General features: G+C 41.8%; 1 protein-coding gene across 2 annotated transcripts in view; it reads left to right on the top strand.

Moving 5' to 3' along the window:
* PDE11A (phosphodiesterase 11A) overlaps positions 1 to 26,204 on the top strand; it is a 226,632-nt gene that overhangs the window by 150,361 nt on the left and 50,067 nt on the right. For both annotated transcript variants that reach the window (XM_029910560.1, XM_026647595.1), the window contains 2 exons: positions 13,211 to 13,357; positions 13,462 to 13,569. In XM_029910560.1, coding sequence (XP_029766420.1) covers positions 13,211 to 13,357; positions 13,462 to 13,569 — 255 coding nt within the window. The remainder of the gene's footprint in view (positions 1 to 13,210; positions 13,358 to 13,461; positions 13,570 to 26,204) is intronic.

Raw genomic sequence — 26,204 nt, 5'->3', positions numbered from 1 at the left:
AGTAGTAGCAGTAGTTTCATCTGTCTCCTCCCCTTCTGCCACTAACCCGACTAACCTCGCCTCATTCCACTGTTCCTGGATTCAGCCTTTTTTATTGTCCTTGTTCCAAATCATCATCATTACTTATTATTTGTATTGTGAAAGCACCTGAAGGCATTGTGGTAGGTGCAGTACAAACCCATAAAAGCGATGGGCCTTGCCCTGAAGAGCTTACAGTTTAAATCAAATAGCTAATCAACTGGCTTCCTTCAGAAGAGAAGACTATAAACGCACCACAGTTTAACCACACATTTTTGAGCAGGCGGCTGAACTGCTTTTAGGTCACTCACTATGTTTGCTTCTCCTGTCCTCCTCAAACCATTCATTACCTGCTTGGCATCTCTCCAGCCCCACTAGAGACACTTCCACCCTGCTGACAAGAGAAGGAACTACTCTTCCTTTGCTACCGCTTAGGCATCCTCCTGGTTCCTGACTCTTTTCTTGTATCTCCAGGTTCCCAGGTCCTTTGGAATAGGGTCCTCAGGAAAGGCAAGGGAACTGGCTTAGCTCCTGAGAAGCCACCACTAACTTAATCCCCTTTGGGTCAGTTCCATTGCTCTGGAGAAGTTTCTGGTATCTGTGGTATCCCAGAAATTGTGACATTCTGTTGTGACGACCTGCTGACAGCTTTGGGCGTTTCTTTGAATTGAAAAAGAAGTTTTACACGGTACTCTTGTAATAATATATATGCTTGATTGACCCTCTTCTCCTTGTTATTTAAGGCATTCAGCACTCATTGCAGGTTAACTGATATTCCAGAAATCTTTGAGAATTTTCCGTCATTTTCTCCTACCTGAATCTGTAGGGGAGTATAATGTGAATCTGTAGCATGACAATGATATCCATGGAAACAGACTGATGTAATAAAACAGAATTATGACTATGCAGGATGAAGTAAATGTAGAAGCTGGTTTGAGTGGGTGGGTGGGAAAAAGCTCTTATTCATCACACACAAATACTTCAATAATAGCAAAGAGAATACACAAAGGTAAATTGTTTTTTGGGTTTGAAAATCTCTTTTTTAGTTTGCATCAATATTGAAGTCCTTTTCAGTAGTAAATGTTAACAGCTGGGCTTTAGAGTTACCAGCACATTAAAATGAATGGGGGAAGTTCCTACCACTGTCTAAGCTTTTGTTTTACTCTGTTTGCAGACTCATCAAGACAGCCGTACACTGATTTTTATAGTAAATACAAAATCTTTGCGACTAACAGGGCAAGAAACCATTTTTGAAAGCTTTAGGCCATAGCAAAATATCATGAATTTAAACCCCTGCTTGATTAGAGTACTGTATGATGAGACACTGTATCCCAGAAATGGGAAATAAAAATAGTATATTTTGTTGGAAAACTAAAGATTCTTATTACTGACTATTAACATTTTAACCTACATCTTCAAATGAATAAATGAAGGGAAAGAAGAAAAGGAGAGGAAGAGAGAGAAGGAGAAAGATGGAGGAGAGGATCAGAAGTTTGAGTTTGGGCCCAGTCATTACTTAGATAGGAAACCTTCAAGGTGAACCCTAGAACTGCCAAAGGTTTTGTTAAGCTACCACCTTCGACCCCAAGTATCAGAGGGGTAGCCGTGTTAGTCTGGATCTGTAAAAAGCAACAGAGAGTCCTGTGGCACCTTTAAGACTAACAGATGAGATCTGTTAGTCTTAAAGGTGCCACAGGACTCTCTGTTGCTTCGACCCCAAAGCATTTTAGAGATGGATGAAAGTGATTCCTGTTTGTATAGATAATTTACAAAGTTTGTAAAACACTTTGGGATCCCTTAGGAAGAAATGTGCTAAATAAATATAAGTAAATAATAAATATTAATCTTAAGCGTTGAAAGGGCAGGTGTCTTCAGAGAGCTTATAAAATGTCCACCTTCTCTCAGAAATCCTTTGCCGAGGAGTTTTTGTCCTCCTTTCCCTATCTCCTTAAAAAGCTTAATTGGGGGTTCTTACACTCCATGGTTAGGTTCAGTCATTGGCATAGAACAGTGTGTGCCCCATGAAGGAGAGGTTCTGGGTTTGGAATTTGAACTTGCTCATTTGCTGTCCATTATCAGGGCTGAGCAATGATGCAGAAGTATCATACTCAGCTTCAGGGACTGGAGGGAAGGTTAGCTTTGTGTCACTGTATAGCATTACCAATCAGCCTGTCAGGAGCCGCAGGAACTCAAGCTAGCCCTGTTAGCTTTGCAAGAGCCATAGTAAGGCAAGACTTCTTTAGGGGGGGAAAAAAGCTGACAGTGTCAATGGAAGCAAGCTGCCCTGAAGGTGCGTAAGATGTGATTTAATGACTCAGCATGTTGGGTATATTTTTAAAACCTGTACTTGCAACTCAATGGAAACTAAAAAGAACAAGGTAAAGATGAAATTTTGTAGGAGAACTTAGAGGTTTTCTAGATGCTTTCCTGTAAATGGACGTTATTTATTTGGAGGTGTTGTTAATCTGATTTTGATTTAAAGTCAATTTAACACAATTCTGCTGTAGCTGTCACAGTAGAGCTGAAATAAGATTTTATCCATAATGGAACACTAGCCCACTCATATTTGCATAGCTTCTCCCATCTGTCACTATTCTGCCAGCCTGATATGTTACAAACTCTTTATCCTCTTCATTAATGTGCATGTTTCCAGGACTGTGCCAGCCAGACATCTGACTGTACATCAGTTTGCATAGTTCAACTTTTTCTCTGGCCAATAGGGTCAATACTTGCAATTGCATCAAGCTGCAGCAGCTGGATCAAATGCAGTGAATGCAGCTGATGTAGAGTTGGATAGAAAGTAATTTAATACCTGCACACATCTACTGCAAATGTATTTTTAAAGCCATCTTCTCCTAGCCCCCCTTCCTCTCACACCTTCCTCCTTCCCTCCTTCATAGGGAGGGTTAGAAGACTGAGGCCTGGTCTACATTGGGGGGAGGATCGATCTAAGTTATGCAACTTCAGCTACGTGAATGACATAGCTGAAGTCGACGTACTTAGATCGACTTACCGTGGTGTCTTCACCGCGGTGAGTCGACTGCTGCCACTCCCCCGTCGACTCCGCCCGTACCTCTCGCGGCGGTGGAGCACAGGAGTTGACGGGAGAGTGCTCGGGGGTCGATTTATCGCGTCTAGACTAGATGCGATAAATCGACCCCCGCTGGATTGATCGCTGCCCGCCGATTCGGTGGGTAGTGTAGACATACCCTTAGTTTGGACATTTCCTTTGCCCCCAAATGACCCTGGATTTCTCCCTCCTTCTTTGAGAAGTCTGACTATTCTCCCTTACTGGGCTCTCTCCACTTGCTGGATCTTCTGGGAGGAGCCACTTGATCTCTCCTCTTCCTCCTAAATCTATTGCAAGAACAAAAAGTTGGCTTCCTTGTCCTCCTGCACTTACATGGGGTGGGTAGCCCATCCTCATTACCCACCCTGACTCTTCATGGGGGCAGCAAGTTGGCCCTCTCCCCCATAAAAGCAGGTTAGGACCTTGTGGGAATAGGTAGCCTGCAAGTCTGACCCCTGTTCTGCAGTATGATTTGGGAAACGCTTCCCCTAGTCTTGCTGCTTGTGGCTCTTTAATACTCTGGGGCTGGGACTGTACTAATGGATTAGTATTAGCTCTTCACCTATACTGGTAACCATTAAAAAAAAATCAACTGTTACTACATGATGGTATATGGCATACTAATTATTTCCAATTCCTCTATAAAAATATGTCAGAAGCACATTAGTTCTCCATACGTGCAGCTTGGGAGATCATTGTTTGGAAAGTTCTTGCCCTGTAGAATGCCTAATCTATACTCACATATTTTACCCCTAACAATAATAGATGGTTTAGACCATTAATCACTTTTATTTTATGCCTCTGTTCTTTTAAAACAGCCTATAAAGAGAAAAAAAATCTGTCATACATTTTGTTTCTTTGTGCTAGAAAACAATTTTAACACGGAAGATTGATTTTTAACAACATAAATAATGTATTCTGTGCTTTTTTCTATTATATTTTGTGACAAAATTTTGAAATGTAACATTTTTACTTCAGTACTCTGACATTTATCTCTGTTCATGAGTCCTAGTTTGGAAAAAAAAAGCTGAAAGGATCAACTGACTGATCAGAAATATTTGAAAGAATGACTTAAAAAGCTGTAACTCTATTTCAGCATTTACCTGTGGAAACACTGAGTCAGCATCTGAAGTATTGTTCTAACCATTTATCCTTCCTGGCCATTGTAAGAATAAAATTTAAAAGTCCCCAAACCTGTGTCTCATACACACATAGGTTTATACACTGAAGCACAAGGTAAATATCAGACTTTTGTTCTCAGCCCACAATCATAGAATCATAGGATTGGAAGGGACCTCGAGAGGTCATCCCCTGCACTCATGACAGGACTAAGTATTATCTAGTCCATCCCTGACAGGTGTTTGTCTAACCTCCTCTTAAAAATCTCCAATGATGGAGATTCCACAACCTCCCTAGGCAATTTATTCCAGTGCTTAACCAGTGCTTCCCTGACAGGAAGTTTTTCATAATGTCCAACATAAACCTCCCTTGGTGCAATTTAAGTCCATTGCTTCTTGTCCTCTCCTCAGAAGTTAAGAAGAACAATTCTTCTCCCACCTCCTTGTAACAACCTTTTATGTACTTGAAAACTGTTATGTCCCCTTTCAGTCTTCTCTTTTCCAGACTAAGTCAGAGTTATCCAAATGTTCTGTTTAGGTGAGTGATGTGTTGCTTAGCAAGTGCTTTTATTATTTAATAGAAAAAGCTGAATAAATAGTTTTATTAAGCCAGTGAATTTTGTTAAAGTAAATATTAGTACTAATAATGAACATATGTAATATTTGGTTAGACCACCGTCCAAACATGGCTTTCTGAAACAGTGATGAACACACTTTTCCTGTTCTAATTTTGTATGTAAATTGGGTTCAGCACTGGTAACTTGCAAACTGAGGACAAAGCAATATAATGCTTTTCATCTGCAGATCTCAAAGCACTTTGCAAAGGAAGGTAAGAATGATTATTCCCATTTTATAAATGGGGAAGCCATGACATAAAGAGGTGAAGTGACTTCCCTAACGTCATTCAGCAGGTCAGTAGCAGCAGTAGGGCCAGAACCCAGATGTCTTGACTTCCAGGCCAGTACCATATTTCCTCAAACACACTGCCTCCTTGCACAGCTTATACTCTGAAAGCTTCTTCCTCTGCTGGTGTCGCTTTTACAGCTTCTTGAGAAATGGTGCAAGGGCATTTCCTTGATCTTTACTTGACAAAGGGGGAGACAAATAAATTGATCTCAATCTATCCACCCCCAGAAGAACCAATTTTATTTATGTATTTATTTATTTTGCAATGGGCTCAACCAATGTGTCTTCTAAAGTGAAAATAAGTTGAATTAAAAATATGCATGTCTGATGTGGCTGGAAAACACTTATATCAACAATAGTGGAGCAGTTGCTCAGTAGCACCTAATTCCTGTGAAAATATGATGCCTGCAATGCTGCCTAGGTCAGCAGAGTCTCCTAGTAGGAGTCAGTGTTAGTGTCACATTTTAAGCTGCATGAGGGCAAGGCGAATTGAGGTACCCTTTCTGTGTAGTAACCCCCTACATGCTAGGGTTACCATTTTTTAAAATAACAAAAAGAGGACACTTCAAGGGGCCCCGCCCCAACTCCACCCCTGCCCCGGCCCCACCCCAACTCCGCCCCTTTCCCAAAGTCCCCGCCCCAACTCCGCCCCCTCCCCTGAATGCTCCGCCCCCTGTTCCTCCCCCTCCCCTGCTTCCCGCGAATCAAATGTTCGTGGGAAGCCTGAAACAGGGAGGCAGGCAGCAGGTAAGCTGGGGCGGGGGGGCACGAGGAGGCGCGGCCCAGACCGGCCCCCTGGCCAACCGGCTCAGGCCCGGCTCAGCTCGGGCCCTGCGGCGCCAGCCCCAGTTCCAGCCAAGCGCGCCAGCCCCGGCCTGGCCCGGCCCCGGCGGTTCCAGCTTGGCTCAGGCCCCGGGGCACCGGTCCTGGCCGAGTGGCTCCGGCCCGGCTTGGCTCGGGCCCTGGGGCGCTGGCCCCGGTTCCGGTGGAGCATGCCAGCCCCGGCCCGCCCTGGCCCCGGCGGTTCCAGCTCGGCTCGGGCCCTGGGGCACTGGCCCCGGCCGAGTGGTTCCGGCCCCAGTGGCTCCAGCCCGGCTCAGTCTCCTAGGCTTCTATGGCTATATAAGGGGGGGAGTATGGACTAGAGGGACACTAAGGATGCTCCATTGTCAAAGATCAACCTAAAATGTTTTACAATTCTCAGATTTCACTGCAAGATATAGTATGATCCCCTGCACTGTGTTCTTATTATCCATGGGAAACCCAAATTTAGATCTATGTAAATAAACAATTCTCATTATTCGAATGACTACCATTAGGATTTGATCTGTAGGAAGTTTGTGAAAGAAATTCCAAATGCTGCTTGGCTTCTGTGAATCATGCAGTGGCTTCTGTGAATCATGACTAGACAAGGAGCAATTCAAGAGACAGGAGAGATTACAGTCATTGCCCCTTTAAATTCCAGAGCTGCCCACCTCCTGTCTCAAAGAGCTACAAAACTGAAAAATACCACTTAATGTTCCAGGTAACTGTTTTACGTGTTTCCACTATGTTATAATTTCTCCCTGTGTAAGAGTTCTCCTTCCTAGAATTATCTCTAGCGACAGATCATGTCATGACCCTGAGCTCTTGTCTGTATATCAGACTAGCGGAGAAGAGTAGACTAGTGTTATGTTAATTTAGAGTTTGATATAGCTTTGGTGCTGGAAAACAAGAGTTCCCTCTTATCTAGAAGAGCTTTGGTTTGTGAGACCATTTGGGAAACCTGTAAAGTCACACAATTTTGAGACAGTGATAACATATTTCCAAGTCTCAAAATAGAAAGGCACTTTCCATGAGCTTTTGACCGAGAGTCATCCACAAATTATTCAGTAGGGGAAATATTTTTCCAAAAAGTGGTTTAAAGACATCTGTTTTTGTTAATGAATTTGAGGGTATTTAATATTCAGTAATACATTTTGCAAATATTTTCAAGGGCAAGATTTGCAGTTTTGGCCAGTGTGCCAGTTTTAATGCAATATATTATTCAAACTGAAAATAAGATTAAAAGTAAAGTTGTTTGCAGGAACATTCACCAGGCTAAATGTGACACCAGGTTTATTTCCAGTATGGGAAACATATTTAGTGAGACCAGCAGAAGTTTCCCATTTTGGTTTGCTTGCTTGCTTGCTCTTTCCCTGCATGTGATTGTTTTTTTCAGCCCCTACAGTATGAACACTTTAAAACGCTGTGTGTGGTTTTTTACTGCAGAAGCTGATTATATAATATATACACATACACACAGTCTGTAAGAACACAAGTGAATAAATATTTATCTATCTTTTTTCATCTAGTTATATGCTAACAAAATAAAGAAACAAAATCTACACAGCCAATATGTTCCAGGAACAGAGAACATGATAAAATGCTTGTCTCCAGCATTGCTGAGGTATAAGCACCAGAGTTTACCTTTCGGCTGAAATAATAAACTCTCAGTACTTCCCAAATCTTGATTTTCGAATAAGTTTCTTTGTTTAGGTTCTGCCCTCCCCCCCTTATATAGCCATAGAAGCCTAGGATCAAATCAGTGATTCATCCATTCCACTATGCTCTCTCTGACAATAGCCAAAACCAGAGGCTAAATTTTGTATACCCTTAGCATGTCCCCTCTTGTTACATTTAATTTCTGATGCTGGGGTCCTAACAAAACTACTGGCCTTCAGTGAGCCTCCCTGACCATTATTCCAGCTTTTATACATTGATTCAGCAGGGCTCAGTCATTCATTTCCTAGCAGTTCACTTGTCTTATGTATGTTATAAAGTCATTTGATGATATTTGTACATTAAAATAAAAGCAGCAAGGAAATGAGGAGGAAAAAGGGCCTGACCCTAAATGGGTGCCACCAGGGGGAAAGTCAGCACCTGGAGCTCTTGCTGCCACCACCGCCTACCTTACACTTCGGGACAAAGGCAGCCAGAGCTCTGGTCCGTGTGCTCTGATCTTGGGTGCTTCCTGAGAAAGATCTGGGAGTTGTGGTGGATCATAACCTCAACATGAGTCAGCAGTGCGATGCTGTTGCAAAAACAAATGCAATTTTAGGTTGCACTAATAGAGGCATAGCATGCAAGTTATGAGAGGTGATAATATCACTCTACTCGGCTCTGGTTAGGCCTCAGCTGGAATATGGTGTCCAATTTTGGTCACAAATTTGTAGAAAGGATGTGGAGAAACTGGAAAGAATTCAAAGGCAAGGAACAAAGATGATCAAAGGGATGGAATGCAAGCCATATGAGCAAAGGCTGAAGGAACTGATATGTTTTGTTTGGAAAAGAGGAGATTGAGGGGGGACATGACAGTGGTCTTCAAATACTTGAAAGGCTGCCATAAAAAAAGATGGAGAAAAGTTGTTCTCTCTTGCCACAGAACGCAGGACAAGAGGCAATGGGTTCAAACTACTACATAGCAGATTTAGATTAAATCTCAGGAAAAGCTTCCTAACTGTAAGAACAGATTGCATAGGGAGGTGGTAAAAGCTCCTTCACTGGAGGTTTTCAAAAGGAGGCTGGATACCCATCTGTTTTGGATGGTTTAGACACAACAAATCCTGCATCTTTGCAGGGGGTTGGACTAGATGACCCTTGCTTTCCCTTCTAACTCTATGATTTTATGGTCCCCAGCCTCCACCATAGGCTGCTGAGTCCCACCCACAGGAGTGAATGATACACTGGAAGTTCCTTGGTCTGAAGGTGACAGGAAATTTTGGCCCTCCTGTAGGTTTTTAAAGAGAAGAATAATTGGGCCTTATGTGTTAAGAGGGGTCACGAAAACAATTTGTGTTTAAATCAAATCTTTGTTTTGAGCCCAGTTTGGCTACAACCAATGAGGGCATGTATATTTCTGATTATGGTAGGATTATGTGACTCTTCCCTGAATAAGGATGAAATGAAGGTATTTGTAATTATCCTGCCTGTAGTAGGGGAAAAAGACTTCAGTGCATAATGATGTTCTCAGTCATTTTGAGAAAGATACAAATATCTACTCATCAGGGGTAAAATTTTCAAAGGTGCACAAGTGACTAGGAGCCTAAATCCCATTGAAAGCCTATTGAAATTAAGTCTCTCAAGTTGACTTTCAGTGGCTTCTAAATCATAAGAACATAAGAACGGCCGTACCGGGTCAGACCAAAGGTCCATCTAGCCCAGTATCCTGTCTACCGACAGTGTCCAATGCCAGGTGCCCCAGAGGGAGTGTACCGACAGGCACTGATCAAGTGATCTCTCTCCTGCCATCCATCTCCATCTTCTGACAAACAGAGGCTAGGGACACCTTCCTTATCCATCCTGGCTAATAGCCATTAATGGACTTAACCACCATGAATTTATCCAGTTCTCTTTTAAACGCTGTTATAGTCCTAGCCTTCACAACCTTCTCAGGTAAGGAGTTCCACAAGTTGACTGTGCGCTGCGTGAAGAAGAACTTCCTTGTATTTGTTTTAAACCTGCTGCCTATTAATTTCATTTGGTGACCCCTAGTTCTTGTATTATGGGAATAAGTAAATAACTTTTCCTTATCCACTTTCTCCACATCACTCATGATTTTATATACCTCTATCATATCCCCCCTTAGTCTCCTCTTTTCCAAGCTGAAGAGTCCTAGCCTCTTTACTCTCTCCTCATATGGGACCCGTTCCAAACCCCTAATCATTTTAGTTGCCCTTTTCTGAACCTTTTCTAGTGCCAGTATATCTTTTTTTAGACGAGAAGACCACATCGCAGTATTCGAGATGTGGGCGTACCATCGATTTATATAAGGGGAATAATATATTCTCAGTCTTATTCTCTATCCCCTTTTTAATGATCCCTAACATCCTGTTTGCTTTTTTGACCGCCTCTGCACACTGCGCGGACATCTTCAGAGAACTATCCACGATGACTCCAAGATCTTTTTCCTGACTTCTTGTAGCTAAATTAGCCCCCATCATATTGTATGTATAGTTGGGGTTATTTTTTCCAATGTGCATTACTTTACATTTATCCACATTAAATTTCATTTGCCATTTTGTTGCCCAATCACTTAGTTTTGTGAGATCTTTTTGAAGTTCATCACAGTCTGCTTCGGTCTTAACTATCTTGAGCAGTTTAGTATCATCTGCAAACTTTGCCACCTCACTGTTTACCCCTTTCTCCAGATCATTTATAAATAAGTTGAATAGGATTGGTCCGAGGACTAACCCTTGGGGAACACCACGAGTTACCCCTCTCCATTCTGAGAATTTACCATTAATTCCTACCCTTTGTTCCCGGTCTTTTAACCAGTTCTCAATCCATGAAAGGACCTTCCCTTTTATCCCATGACAACTTAATTTACGTAAGAGCCCTTGCAAATTTTACCCCACTAATCCAGTCCCTGGAGCCTTAATCCCACCTGTCCTCCAAGAAGAGAACTTTTTTAGGTGTTTTTGTTTTTTGGAAAAGAAATCCAGTGAAATTCACCCTACTGTACAGGAAGTCTCCTTGGAATTCTGAGGGTTCAGGGCTGTATGTGTTTTAACATTCTATATAGTGAATAGTTGTATACCTTTGTAATTTAAAAAAAATGAAGTTTAATGACCCCTCGCCTATAAACCCCAGACTGCTGCAGCACAGATATAAGAAAGTGAGGACAGACAATGCCAGGTGCAGCCAGCACACTGCTGCAGCCACACAACATGTCATTTTTATAAACATTCAAATTAGCTTCAGCACTCGTAATTCTATTGTTTCCTTTATTGCTGTTGTAAAGCAAATGGTTCTTTTATACAAATGTTATCTCCTGCCTATTAATCCAGTTATAGATTATGGCACTCCTGTTAAATTTAGGGATGTAAAGTCTCATAAATATTTAGAAGTTTAAGACTGATATGGGAAGAAATTTCCTTTGATTTGCTTTGTTATAGATTTGGAATATATCATTGCTACTCTGTTCCTTGGCAAAGAGAGAAGAAAATGATGATAGTGTATTTGAGCTACAGCATCAAATATCTCCCTTTGAATTAGAGTTGTCTGGACAATGCATCTTTCCTGCGAAAGATTGCAATTTTTTCCCCCAAAAATTGTCTTTGAAATTTTTCCACAGATTTTTTTTGGCTTTTCAACATAAACTCAAAAATGTAAGACAAAAAGTGAAAAATTTTCCAGCAACATTTCTTGTTGTCACATTTTTTGGTGAAAAAATTTCAGCCAGCTCTACTTCTAACATAGCTCTTTTGTTGCCAGCACTTTTGAAGTTCATGCCAATAAACTTCCTTATAACGTTCAGCTCCAAAAAGGCCCAGATATATTGCTTCCAGCAGCATTTTGCAAAGAGTGCATTTATCACAAATAATGCATGTATTAATGGAGGAATGAAACTCCACATACATCGCAAACAGCCTGATGAAGCTTTGAAGAGTGAGTGAACCATAAGAAGCTCTGCCATTGTCTAGTAGCTCCCTGAAATTCAGCATAGCAGAGACTTAGCAGTTATGACCCAGTTTCACATCTACAGAGACAAGGTGGGTGAGGTGATATCTTTTATTGGACCAATTTCTATTGGTGAGAGAGACAAGCTTTCAAGCTTACACAGCTTGTCTCTCTCATCAACAGAAGTTGGTCCAATAAAAGATATTACCTCACCTACCTTGTTTCTCCAATATCCTGGGACTGACATGGCTACAACAACAAGTCATATTTCACATCTACAGCATTTTAGAATAATTGTCATTTTCTCTACCTAAAAAATGATTTTAGTGCTTATTAGCCAAATCAGAAGAGATGTCAGGCATCTATAACTCTCATTGATATAAAATGGGAGGTGTTCTGAAGCTTTCAGGATTTGCTCCTATGGAAGATGCTAAACTGATGAAAACTGAAGTCCTGTGTTTCCAGAGCATAGATAGCTGAGGCAATAGCAAAGCCAGCTTCCCCACATGTATCCTGCAAAAGTTCAACCATGTCCTGGAAAGGTCGTTCAGTTTCCCTTGCCAATTCACTTCTAGATTGGTGAACCCCTTTCAGCTAGCAGTGGTCATGGTGATTTTTTGTGCTACTGATGCCCCTCCATTAGATATGGAATTAAAAATAACTTTTAGTTGGCCATTAACCTGCCACTTTAACATTCCAACATTTGTACTGTATTGTGGCAAGTTCACGCCATCTCGTATTGTGTGGTGGGGTTGAAGTAGCTTGAGCCTAGTGTAAAGTCATTAACAGGCACTTGTGTTTAAGAAAAGGTTTTGTGTGTTGCTGACACTCCAGGTTTATGACCAATGAGTTTTCAAAAATGGAGATGTAAGATTGAAACATACACTTTTTTTTAAAATCACCAAAAAAAAAAAATGTGACTGCGTGGGCAAATCAGGTACTTGTGTGCAAATGGCTAGTTAGCTGCCACACTAGCTGTGTACATATACATTTAACTGATTTGGGTGCACAAATGCAATAATTGCAGAGAGAATAGTGTGCACTGTTGTACTATTTTGCATAAAAAACTCACTCTTCCTTTTTTTTTTTTAAAAAAGAGACAATATAGTGTTATATTTACAAAAAGCAAAATGTATTTATAAAATGAACTGAATGCTCCAAACAACTTTGTTTAAATGTGAAAAATATTTACACTAGGAATATCTTGTTTTACCCTTGTATTACCCTATTATGTATATAACAGCAGACAATTGTACAACTACAGGCTGTAAGGAAATTTGGCTAGAGAAACTCTGCAGGATGGTGTATTTACTTCTCCATTTCTGAAAGGTAGCAGTTAAAATTCACAGGTGCTGGCTGTCCAGATGTTTGTTGCATTTGACCATTGTAATTTGCACTAGAATATACTGTGTTGCTATAATAGCTGTAAAGAGGATAGCTATTATAGTCTATATTCTACATATGGGCTCCAGTATTGATAGTAAGCATATTTCCTACTCAGATTAGATTTTTTCCCCTTATTTGTTTAGGGCAACAAAAGTTCAAGTTGAATTTTAGATCTAGTAGAGTGTATTTGCAGGTCAGGCTTGACTTATAATAAATTTGTCCTAAGAATCAGACAAAGGAAAAAACCCTGAATTTTGAACAAAAAGTTTCCCTTTCTCTTTATCATTTCTAGGGAGCAAACATACCACTGGTGTCAGAGCTTGGCATTGACGATATCCATTTTGATGACTTTTCACTCGATGTGGATGCCATGATTACTGCAGCCCTCCGGATGTTCATGGAACTTGGAATGGTTCAGAAATTTAAAATTGACTATGAGGTAACCATCTGCTCTATAAAGATATCTGCCACTTTGTCTTGGCAGTGCTATACCCATTTGTACACATTTAGTAGCCCTGATACAATTTGTACTTTTCATTTCAGACACTGTGTAGGTGGCTTTTGACAGTTAGGAAGAATTATCGAATGGTTCTGTATCACAACTGGAGGCATGCTTTCAATGTGTGCCAGCTAATGTTTGCAATGTTAACTGTAAGTATTCCACGAAAGGGACAGGCCTCATAAGAGCTTTTATCATCACATTGTCTTAAACATCTTTTCCAACATTCGTTTTTTTGTTATTATATTTATTTATTTTATAGCAATGTATAAGAAATCAGAGTATCCTAATTATGGGAGCACAATTTTGGCAACATCTTATAGAGTTTTAGCAACAGTGATATCGCAGGTACATTAAAATGACTAATAATTAACAGATGACAACCTTGGAGTTGGGAGCTTATTAGAGATTTTGATCTTACCATGTCTTCCTTTTTTGAAAATCTTTGATTTTGCATTTATTTCTGCATGTGAAAATGGAGGTCATAAAAACCTGAGAGTGTAGAATCCTATCAGCAGAGTTATTTGTTGTGATGATACTTATCGGCTACTTCCCTAGCTTCATCTAAATAGATATTCGAGATATTGCCTTATACACCATTTAAAAATGGGTTTCCTTAGAGAGGATCCGAATAGGTTCTGCAGCCTCTGCATATTGTTTTCTGCTATTCATGAAAGAGATCCATCAAAGGGTCTAACATTCTCTCTGCATATAAAGTACTCCTAATGATGCCCATAGTCCTCCCCCCCACCACCAAATGCCTCACCACTGGATCCGGGTCAGGGAGAGCTGCGCTGGCAGCTGCGGGGAGCCTGGGTCCCTCCACCTGCCTTGTGGTGGTGGTGGGGGAGGAGGCGCTGGGACACTGGGTGGGGGGTTGCTTGGGCCCCCCTCCCAGGGCAGGTAGAGGGTCCATCATGGCTTCCCACAGCTGCCAGTGCAGCTCTCCCAGACATGGCTCCAGCTGGGGAGGGGGCGGCTCAGAGCCGCAGCCTGGCCACGGTAAGAGCCAGGCGGGCAGTTGTGGGGAACTGCCCTGGGTGGGGGGCCCGAGCAACCCCCAGGCAGCTCCACAGGTCTCCCCTCCTTCCCCCCCCCCCCCCCCTGGCCAGCCCGGAGCCCCCCCCCGGAGCGGTGGGGGGCCGCAGCGGACCCTCCACCTGCCGCGGTGTGTGTGTGTGGGGGGCTGAGAGCAGCCGCCAGCCGTGTGCCTGACCCCTAGGCTCCCCGCCCGGCCAAGGGCACGTGGAGGGTCCGCGACTCCGCACAGGCTCCCCACAGCTGCCCATGTGGCTTTCCTCGACTGGGCTCCAGCGGGGAGCATGCCTTGGAGCCTCAGCCTGGCCCCCAGCATAGAGCCCTGCAAATCCACAGATATCTGCGATTGTCCGCAAAAATTATCTGCGGCTCAGATACGGATACACATTTGTGTAGCTGCACAGGGCTCTAGAGAGAAGGATTGTAGCTCTAGTTATTTTTCTGTATTGCTCTCCTTTTAAACTACAGATGGCCTAAGTCAAAATCGCAAATCCCTTCATTTCAGGAGAATACAGTTTGTATTCCTGGATCCAAACTTGCTCTTAAGATTTGTGGTTAGAACCAAAACTGGAAGGGGCTTACTTTCTGGTTGAGATGCATCTGAAACCTTGGTAAAAACAGCTGTTTGAGAGATTTCAGCCCTTGATAGTAGAAAGTTTTGAGAACAGATGCAAGATCCCTACTGTTCAAAGCAGTAGAAACTGATCCACCATGAGATTTGCACTGTTTGAAGCTAAAATTTAACAGGTTGTGGGATTTAACTCCCAAAACTGAACATGAACCCTGATTCAGCCTCAAACTTGAGCGTAAATCTAATCTGGATCCAAACACAGCCTCATTGGTTTATCTCGAGCCTTAAGAGAGGGTCCTGCAGTATAGTGTTTGTGCAAACATTTCCTCATATGTAGTTTGAAAGACGACTGTGAAAAGTTGTTAAAGGGTTAAAAGGTTTAAACATGAAGTGCCTTGAGGTATAAAGGGTGAATAGCTTTAAAGATTTGCCTTAGGCACATGGCACGACTCACATTTATAAGCCATACCCATAGCTAGAGAGTTGCCTAATAACAAGTTTCATTTATCGTTTTCCAAAGGTTTGCCTGTCCCTAGCATACATCTATCCAAAACAATAAACATGTGAGATGCTGCACATATCTTGGCAAAACAACCTGTGTTCACTCCATGAATATTTGCATTTGAAATTGTATATCTTCACATTTACAAACCTATTCTGGGGCAAAATTGTTGTTGTTTGTGGCAACAAACGCAGCTCTCTGCAGAAAAAGTGATAAATGTCTATCTTCTGGCAAAACTGATTTTTCCACAGTGAATGACAATTTTACTGCTTCTTTTCTTATCAAAAATGTAAAGAAACTGACATTTTTTAAGCTTTCTCCCCACAAACTTGTGAACTTTTTTTTTCCAGTTCTGCTGTTTTTCAATTTGTTTTTTAACAAAGCCATAATTTGGGAAGCAATACTCAAATATTATTGAGCAGATAATACAATAACTGGGGTGCCAAAGCGACTTGCTTTATCCAACTGGATTCAGATTAATCACTGAAAAATCAAACCCAAAGTGTCTTGGTTGGATACCCGGAAATTGCTGCGCCTAAAAGCCCAGGCCACTGTTGAAAATGCTGGCCTGTTTACTTTCCCAAGGTCATAACAGGAAGCCTGTGACTGACATGTGCAGAAAGAGAACCCAACAGTTCTGAATCACTGCCCTGTGGCTTAGCCACAACAGCATCCATCCCTTCGAATCAAGGGCCATGCATGGAAGTTTCATCTATATCTTTTCTACTTGAAATTTTTTTTATGGCAAATGTGAGCTACCATAAATTGATGGTGGGCTACCATATGTTTCTTTGTATGGCTATGCCATATGCTGATTTATTCACTTTTGTGTTAATGAGATCTCTGTTGTACAATGTTAACATGCTTACATCTCCTCAAAACACTATAGGAGGAACTTCTATAAAATCAGTTGGGAGTTGACAGGCTCCCTCCATCCAAATATTTGCAGAAGAATAAGTAAAAGAACTGGATGGAACGTGTCACATACTGGGATGGCAGAATTCTAAGTGGTGAAATCTGACATGAAATACATGGTATGTAAAAGTAGATTAGTCAGGCACCAGACAGAAATCTGCCAATCCAAGAATTAAACTGATTCATTGCATTTTGTTGACAATAATATATATATATATATAAAAATAATCAAACCACACAAGCAGTTTCATAGTACATTCCAACACATCTCCGTTTTGGAGAATCCTGGGCTTATTTGTGGAAATTAGCAAGCAAGGGATTTGCTGGAAACCAGGTGCATCTCAAAGATTGTGTACTTGTTTTCTAAAGGGAGAGGGAGGGCATGTGAGCATTACTGCTTTTCAAGACTCCTACTACCTGCCAGTCTATAAAACACCATTTGCATCAATGATGTTGGCAATGTTGTCAGAGGAGGCTACCTAACCTGTCCTGTAAATGGATCAGATTGGGCCTGATCCAGTGCCCACTGAAGTCTTGCCATTGACTTCAATGAACATTGGATCAGGTCCTTAGCACTTTACATGTTCATACACATGCTGCACAAATGTGATCTAATGCATCCCCACAACACTCCCTTGAGATAGGTAAGTATTAATATCCCTGCTACACAGATGTGCAAAGTGAGGCAGAAAAATAAAGAGTCACTAATACAGCTAGAATTAGAACTCTGTCTCCTGACTCACAGCCATGTCTCAGACCCCCAAGCCATGCAGCATTCCATAAGAGAGAGGCTGTTTCAGTACTCACCATGAGAGGAAGTAAATAGAGAGGTTCAGTGGGGAGAAAGGCCTAAAGAGGATAGAGAATGGCAGTTGCTCTTAGTATTCTTATAGCTGGAGAGAAGTTGTTCAGATAAATAGAATTAAAATGGTTTCTACAGGCAAATCTACAAGGACACTTTTCTGTATCTGAAATGTTGTGGCATTAGACACAGTGTATGAACCTTATGCTAAACTTCACAACCAAGTTGATAATATACAGGCAAGTAGTAATTTTTCAAATTTTATAAGGTTCATTTTTCATGGTAAGAAAGAACAACAAGATGCCAGACAAGCCACTGATACATCCCTGAGAAGTAAAACCAAAGCCAGGGCTAACCTCTTAATCATTTGAAATTTGACTGAATTAAATTCTGTGTATTTCTATCAGATGCCACCAGTTTGTGTGCACCTTTTCCTCAGCAAGTGCCGCAAATGTCATTTATATAAACTGTCCTCTGGGTGGTGCTCTAATGCCAAGTTTCCGATATACTGCTTTTTTGCGTGGGAAAAAATATTCCATCCTACCAGGTAGCTTCTTTTCATCTAGAAATGACTAAATGGGCACGAGGAGTGGGGGTGAGGAATATAGATCTTGCTTTCTTTAAAGATTTGACATCAGGTCTATTAGGCCTAAATCTTCACTTGCTTTGAGAGTAGTTCTCAGAACCTAACTTCAGAATCCTCTCAAACATTGTGTAAGATAAATATATCAACCCAACCCATCTAAATTTTTCAAACTATACTCATCATGGTCAATCTGAAAAATCCAAGAATGACTGTGCAACTGATTGTAAACAAACTGCTAAACAAGTGGTGCAATGGGATTGTGTTTACAGTGAGTTTGCACCAACTTTGATGTTGATTTCACTGAGAACAGGATTGGGTGCCTCAATTTGGCTAGGGAGGAAGTTTAGTCTTGTGCATAAGGTACCAGACTGGGATCAGTTCCTGGTTCTGGCAGAGGCTCTCTGTGTAACCATAGGCAAGTCACTTAATTTCTCTGTGCCTCTGTTTCCCCATTTCTAAAATGGGAAAAATAATTCCCTACCTCTCAAGGGTGGTGAGAGGATAAATTCATGATTATATGCTGAGGTACTATACAAGCAGATGCATAGGAGAGTTTTAAAAATATTTTGTACTTAAAACCTAGTATGTTGTCTTCCAAAAAACGTTCAGGTTTGTCTGTGCCAATATGCCAGAAACATTGTTGATTGAAGCATAAATGTTTTAACTACATTAAAAAAAAAGTAATATCAGTACCTATCAGGCCCAAGTCAATTTAGCTAATTTTCTATATCATAAAAAAGGGTCAAAAGGAAGATCATGCCAGACTTTGAAGATCATGACTTTGAAATGATCTTGAAGGCTTGCTTGACTTTTAAAGATATTTATATTTTCAAAAATATTCAGAGGGACAAAGGTCAAACAATACTTTAGTGGTATGTCAATTATGATTAGTCTGTTATCCTGTTTCTCAAGACTAAGGGTAGTTTTCCTCTTGAAATCAGTATTCATGCATTGAATGGTTGTCTCATTAACTTGCTCTTTAGCTGTGGTAATTTTTAGATAATTATGTTGCCTGCTGTCCATTACAGCCTTATTATATAAACCTTCATATAACTATATCTGAGCTGACCAGAAGAAATTGCATTATTTCCCCTCTACCTGAAAGCTTACATAGCGGCTTATGGAATATTAGAATTTTACAAAATTCATTGGCAGCAGAGTGAAAAAGCACATGTGTGCGCGCGCGCACGCACACACACAATTTATGATGGTGCTTCCAGTGGCGCTGAACGAGGGAAATGCTGTTCAACACTAATGACAAAATACCACAGCGCACACATTTACAACCCCGGACACTGCTCTATGTTTCTTTAAATGCAGATGTGATGCAGATTTAAAATCCATATTTGTGATGTCAGCAATCTGATTTTCTGAGACAGGCTGAACAGATTATTATTAATTCAAACTGGGGACAATAGGGAGGGTTTCACAGACTGCAGATTGTGCACATCATATTTCAGTGGGATTTGGGCACCTAACTCTTAGGTTCCTTTGAAAAGCCTTAATTGTTTATAGAGGTCCTACCTTTAGTCTGAAGTTGTTCCTAATTATGAACTGGTATTTGAATAGAATACATAAAAATTACATGTTAAATATCCAAAGGTGCTTCCAGGTAAATTCTTACTTCTAGATTTCTGTGGCAAAAGGTTCTCTAATGGTATGTCTAAATGGCAATTAAAAACCCATGGCTGGCCCATGTCAGCCTACTTGGTCTTGCAGGGCTGGGGCTAAGGGGCTGTTTAATTGTGGTGTAGATGTTCAGGCTCAGACTGGAGTCCAGACTCCAGGACCCAGCGAGGTGGGAGGATCCCAGAGCTCAGGCCTGAACCTGAACGTCTACACTACAATTAAACAGTCCTTTAGCCCAAGCTCCGTGAGCTCCAGTCAACTGGCACAGGCCAGCCACGGGCAGCTAATTGTAGTGCAGTCATACCCTAGAGGTTCCTGTACTACAATCATTGTACTCCCATCTCTAACCCCTCCAGAACGCCCATGGAAATCAGTGCTATTGGCAAAAATCAATCAAGAGAGCTACAGTTTTTCTGCATCACTGATATAATGTGAAAAAACTAGGAATGAACTGAAGAGATGTTATGGTCTATAGTGTCTATTTTAGAGAGTTCTCAGGTAAACTTTACTGCAATGTGGTGGTCTCTAAATACCCAATCCTGCTGAGGTTAGTGGCAAAATTCAAGTTGATTTAAATAGAAATAGGATTGAGTTCTAACTATATGGGACATAAACCCACCGGAGCCCCAAATGGATTGAACCACTTGAAATTAATCGGAGTTTTAAATGGGCAAAGAATACGGAATGGAATGTAGAAGTATAAAAATGAGAGCATGCGGCAGTTTGTTACCTTCTGGTTTAAATTTTCATCTTGGTTAACACACCATTGTACTGACTGTAAATGTTTGTTAACAGACTTCTCATAACAAACAGTTAATATGCCATCAGTCAGACATCACTGTCATAAAGACCATCTTAAATAAAGCTGTGTCTCATTATGTTGTACACATTATAATTTCCATTAAAAAACTTACCAAAAAAAAAAAGGGTTAAAATTCCAGAGTAAACAAAGAGTCCAATAAGCTAAACTCAAAACATACATAATTCTTTATCCCATCCCAGGCTCTGTAAGGCTGTCCTCCCGCTCTTGCATGGAGCAATACCTCTCAGAGTTTTTCCCCTAGAGGTCTGGCTACAAATTCAGCGGTCTTTCTCCCACTTGCATCAGGGTGTTTCCTCACTTCCTTCTGCAGCTGCCAGTAAAGGAACCCAGACCCTCCCTCTCCTCTGAATTTCAGTCCAGGGACCCTGTAGCACACCGTTATGGTCTGCTCCCTGAAGTCTTGTCTACACTACTGGGGTAAGTCGACCTAAGTTACTCCAGCTACGTGAATAGCTTAGCTTAGGTCTTCACTGTGCTGGGTCAATGGGAGAGCATCGCCCATATACTTCCCTTACTCTTCTCGGGGAGCTGGAGTACCGGGGTCGACCGGAGAGCACTCTGCCGTCGATTTAGCAGGTTTTCACTAGACCCGCTGCATTGCAGCAGCGTTGATCTCCCCATAGTGAAGACCAGACCTTAGACTCCTCACTGCCTCCCAGGACTTCTTTCTACCTTAGTCTTTCTTCAGGCCCTTTTCCACAGTTTCTTCCAGGGCTTACTGCACACCTACTTCTCCATGCCCTTCCTTCACTCTCTAGCAACTAGAGAGGTAGTGCAGAGTTCTGGGCTCTTCTCTCCCTGCAGCCTCTCTCTGACCTGGGCTTCCTCCTTTTATGCCAGTGGTGGGCAACCTGCCACACGCGGCCCGTCAGGGTAATCCACTGGCGGGCCGCAAGACAGTGTTTACATTGACCGTCTGCAGGCATGGCTGCTCACAGCTCCCAGTGGCTCACCATCCAGCTCCTTCCCCAGCTTAGCTTCATCAAGCCAGGCCCAGGTGCAACCAGGTGCCTTAGCTTGCTACCTCCAGTTAGCCAGTGCAGGGTGCATAGAAATACAACCGTGTGGTATGATGGGTAACTCACGAATACTCCCATTGACATCAGTGAGACTACTCATAAATATGGCATGAGAACAGGTCATAGGATCAGGCCCTAACTTAGTAACCTTCATCTGACACACCCTTCATCAATATTTATTTTAAAAAGTAAAAATGAAAGAAAAGTAAAGCAAAAATAATTAAAGTCGCATCCAGTGTGCTAATAACAAAACACATAAAAGTGGGGCCAGGTGTAATGCAATTCATTTCCTCACATGAAAGAATGACCTCCATAACTCACTTTAAGCTCTGCCACTCATGAGTTATGGGTCATTCCTGTTCTGGTGAAAATAAATTCTATTACACCATCATCCATAGCTATGTATTTTTCCTCTCTACACGTAAATTTAAAAAGTGGGGGACACAGCCACACTCTGTCTTCCTGCATTATGTGCAAAGCAGACATCCTCCTACCATAATACTGTTTTTAAATTAAATGTTTTTATTAAGTGAAATATCCTATTTATGTATTCCATGACAAGATTTTTGATTAAATAAAAAGTTGAATTTATTCTTGAGCTATTGCTACTGTTAGTAAATTGCTTAATCTGTACTCCTGCATTTATGCAGGCTGAATCCTTGAATTCAATCAAACTTTGTGTTAAGCTGAGGACCATTTATTACGGCATCAGATTTCCATTATAAAACTCCACTTTTCAGTGGTTTATTATTCAACCATGGACAGTTTCTTTGGACTGTAACTTGGCACATCATATTGCCAGGTCACTAGCTATTTTATTTATACTTTTTTTTTTTTTTTAAAAAAAATTTGTTAATATTTATTATAAGAAGGTAAAATTAAAAAAAAAAAAAAAAAAGACAGTATTTTTCAGATGCTTCCTCTGCTCTTGTAATTATGTTATTGAAACTGACATTTTAAAGGCAATTTATCTACTATTCAGGAGCCACCATTTAATAATAGTCAAATTATTCCATCTATGGATGCTTCATGTGTAGAATCTTTGGCGTTTAGACCAGCCTTTTTGAAATGTAGACTGAGTCCAATCCTGCAGGGTGCAGAGCACCCACTGGAAGGTACTGGGCATCTGCAACTCCCACTGAAATGAATAGGAGTTGAAAGCACTTTTAGTATCCTGAAGGGTAAGGCTCTTCGTGTGACATTGGCACAGCAGGCCAAGAAAGCTGATGGCTTATCATATCAGTGATACGTGATTTAAGATTTACTAAAGTAGGATTTACAGTCTATAGAGTCAATACTCTGCAAAGTAAAGTTCTCAACAGGTCTTACTGTAATGTGCTAGTGTCAGTAGAGCAAAATTTGATAAGAACATAAGAATGGCCCTACTGGGTCAGACCAAAGGTCCATCTAGCCCAGTATCCCGTCTTCTGACAGTGGCCAGTGCCAGGTGCCCCAGAGGGAATGAACGGAACAGGTAATCATCAAGTGATCCATTCCCTGTCGTTCATTCCCAGCTTCTGGCAAACAGAGGCTAGGGACACCATTTCTGCAATTCCTGGCTAATAGCCATTGATGGACCTATCCTCCATGAATCTATCTAGTTCTTTTTTGAACCCTGTTATAGTCTTGGCCTTCACAACATCCTCTGCAAAGAGTTCCACAGGTTGACTGTGCATTGTGTGAAGAAATTACCTATTAATTTTATTTGGTGACCTCTAGTTCTTGTGTTACGAGAAGGAGTAAACAACACTTCCTTATCTATTTTCTCTACACCAGTCATGATTTTATAGACCTCAATCATATCTCCCCTTAGCCGTCTCTTTTCCAAGCTGAAAAGTCCCAGTCTTATCAATCTCTCCTCATACGTTCCATACCCCTAATCATTTTTGTTGCCCTTTTCTGAACCTTTTCCAATTCCAATATATCTTTTTTGAAATGGGGTGACCACATCTGCACACAGTATTCAAGATGTGGGCGTATCATGGATTTATATAGAGGCAACATGGTATTTTCTGTCCGATTATCTATCCCTTTCTTAATTATTCCCAGCATTCTGTTCACTTTTTTGACGGCCGCTGCACATTGAGTGGATGTTTTCAGAGAATTATCCATAATAACTCCAAGGTCTCTTTCTTGAGTGGTAACAGCTAATTTAGACCCCATCATTTTATATGTATAGTTGGGATTATGCTTTCCAATGTGCTTTACTTTGCATTTATTAACATTAATTTGGCACATGGGTGAAGGTGTTTAGGGGCATTAGAGACCCAAATGGCACTGAAATGTTGTGTGTGTGTGGGGGGGGAAACTGAACTCCCTTGGGCTCCTTTGAATCCTCTCAGAGACATGGGTTGACTTCCCTTATTGTAACTGTGAAGCAGATGCTATCACATAGCCACCTTTCCCCTCCACATTACCTCTTACTGCACTTTCCATTGGTTTTGCGTCTCTCCTCCCTTAGTAGCACCGAAACCCACTCAGACACATTTTGTCACTCATGCATTCTCTTTTATACCTTCCCTTGCCTCTTCTCTTTCCAGTCAATCCCAGTTCATATGCATATTTCTTTTGTGGCTCTGACTCTCTGACTCCCCACACTTCTTGCAGATGTTCTTCAGCCGCCATTAGTTTCCCCCTCCATGGTCAGAATGTGAGTTTTTGTTATTTCACTGGTTTGAGTGGAAAGCCTGCCATGCTGACTTGCTGCTCCCCTCATTACTAGCTGCCACTGACGTAGTCACAATTTGCTAATTGTGTTGTGTGATTGGTCATTTCAGTCACATGCTATTTTTTGTTTGTTCCCCAATTGTCTGATTCTCAAGCTCATAGATCTTTCAAAATCTGTGTATGAAATTTTCCAGTACAAATCCTCCTACATATAAATACCACCCATCTACCTCCAGTGGATAAATGATTTTGAACGGTTTTTAAAAAATTAAAAATGTTTAAAGTAAAATATTAGAGTGTCTTTTTAAAGAACATGTACCATTTTTAACTACCATTGCTTAAAAACAATCTACCTCTTTCTTGAATTTCCCAGTGTCACGGAGTCCCCGGGCGATGCTCTGGAATGGGCCCCTCCTCTGCAAAGGTGCCAATTGAAGGTGTTGGAGACAAAGGGATCAGGTGACCTCCTGGCCCAGGGAAAGAAAAAAAAGCCCAGAGAAGGAGGGGCTGGACGGGGGTTGGAGTTTGGAGCTAGCTGGGGACTGGAAGGGAGGGCAGACAGGGGTCTGCCTTGCTGGGCCCCAGAATGGACCCGGCAGAAGGGTCCCGTTCGCTGGACCTACAAGCTCTGTTTTAGACCATGTTCCTGTCATCTAATAAACCTCTGTTTTACTGGCTGGCTGAGAGTCACGTCTGACTGCGAAGTAGGGGTTGCAGAACCCTTTGGCTTCCCCAGGACCCCGCCTGGGCGGACTCGCTGTGGGAAGCGCACGGAGGGGCATATGCTGAATGCTCCCAGGAGAGACCCAGGAGGTGAAGCTGTGTGAGCTTCTTGCCCTGAAGACAGTCTGCTCCGAGGGAGAGGAGGCGCCCCAAAGCCCTGACTGGCTTTGTGGGGAGCAGTTCCAGAGCATCGCCCGGGGACTCCGTGACACCCAGATATACAGGTTATCTGGCTATGCAAAAGACCCATCCCACCTGCTTTCACTGGTGCAGTATTTTATGCTGTACAGTGTGACATGCTAACATACTCAGGTGTTCTGTTTAACATGTCAAGAGAAGAAATCAAAAGTGACTAAAACATATTATTTAATAAAAAATGTTGGGCAAGAGAACTGGCAGTATCTGTATTGGATGCAGGAGGAATAAACATGAGAGTACATGTGACACCATGGAAGAGTGTGGGCTTGACTGTGGTCTGCTAGGGCACATTCAAAGCTGTTGTGACTAATTTTACGAAGTGCCAGGGGCGGTGTAACTTAAGTTGAGTATGTCTGTTTAAAAGCATGATGCAATGCCCATTGAAATCAATAGGAGTCTTTTCATGGACTTCAGCGGGATTTGAATCAGGTCCAAAGGGAGCATAAGGAATGGCAAAACTGATTCATGGCAGGTGGCAGAAAGCACATGCAGCAGATCCCAATCAGCTTCTGCATTATAACACCACCATGAAGGTATTTTTTCCCAAAGACAAATGAGAAAAGTAGAAAAGATGTTTTCTGGATAGCATCCATGAACATCTTTGTTATAATATTAAAGGTGCATGTAAGATATTTGTGGACACAAACCACTTCAGTTTTGCCTTCACAGATGGCCTCACCTTGGTATTTTTGCTGGTATCACTGGGATGTAGCCAAACAACATGGCATTTAGATTGCAATTCATACCTTACTTGATACATTGATGTAACAGAGCACTCCACATGTCATGAAAATGTAGGTTTCTCCTAGATTCCACAGGTTGGTTGTGCCACTTAAATGTGTAACTTACAAGGGTCTCATATGGCCTGCACTACCTCACACCGCTGATTCTGATCTAGCCATTTATGTTTAGTTACTCCAGAGCATCATCAGAGAGCAAGTAATGGTTACATATTTCTGTCTGATGAAAAGCTGTGCACTCTGCCCTCTTACTTTCTTGATTTGTGCTTGTTTCCTGTTCCTCCATTAAAACTTCTTTCTATCATCAGGGGCGGCTCTAGGCACCAGCAAAGCAAGCACGTGCTTGCGGCAGCCCATTTGCAGGGGCGGCAGGATCCAGCATGGGAGATGAGAACCAACAGGGGGCCCTGGGAGCTGTAGTTCCTTGGTTAGCTTCCTGCCTATAGAGCCAGCCCTGGAGCAGGGAAAGAACTACATTTCCCAGCATTCCCTTGGCCACTACCAACAGAAAAGAGGGGGAGGGAGTGAGGAAGCTGAGATCTCATGCTGCAGCCTGCTGTGAATGGAGAGCTGC

The sequence above is a fragment of the Terrapene carolina genome, unplaced genomic scaffold (genome assembly GCF_002925995.2).
Source record: "Terrapene carolina triunguis isolate 2854851 unplaced genomic scaffold, T_m_triunguis-2.0 Scaffold62, whole genome shotgun sequence".
In the NCBI taxonomy this organism is placed as follows: Eukaryota; Metazoa; Chordata; order Testudines; family Emydidae; genus Terrapene; species Terrapene triunguis.
The sequence above is the reverse complement of the archived record's forward strand: the minus strand, read 5'-3'. Positions and strand labels throughout refer to the sequence as shown.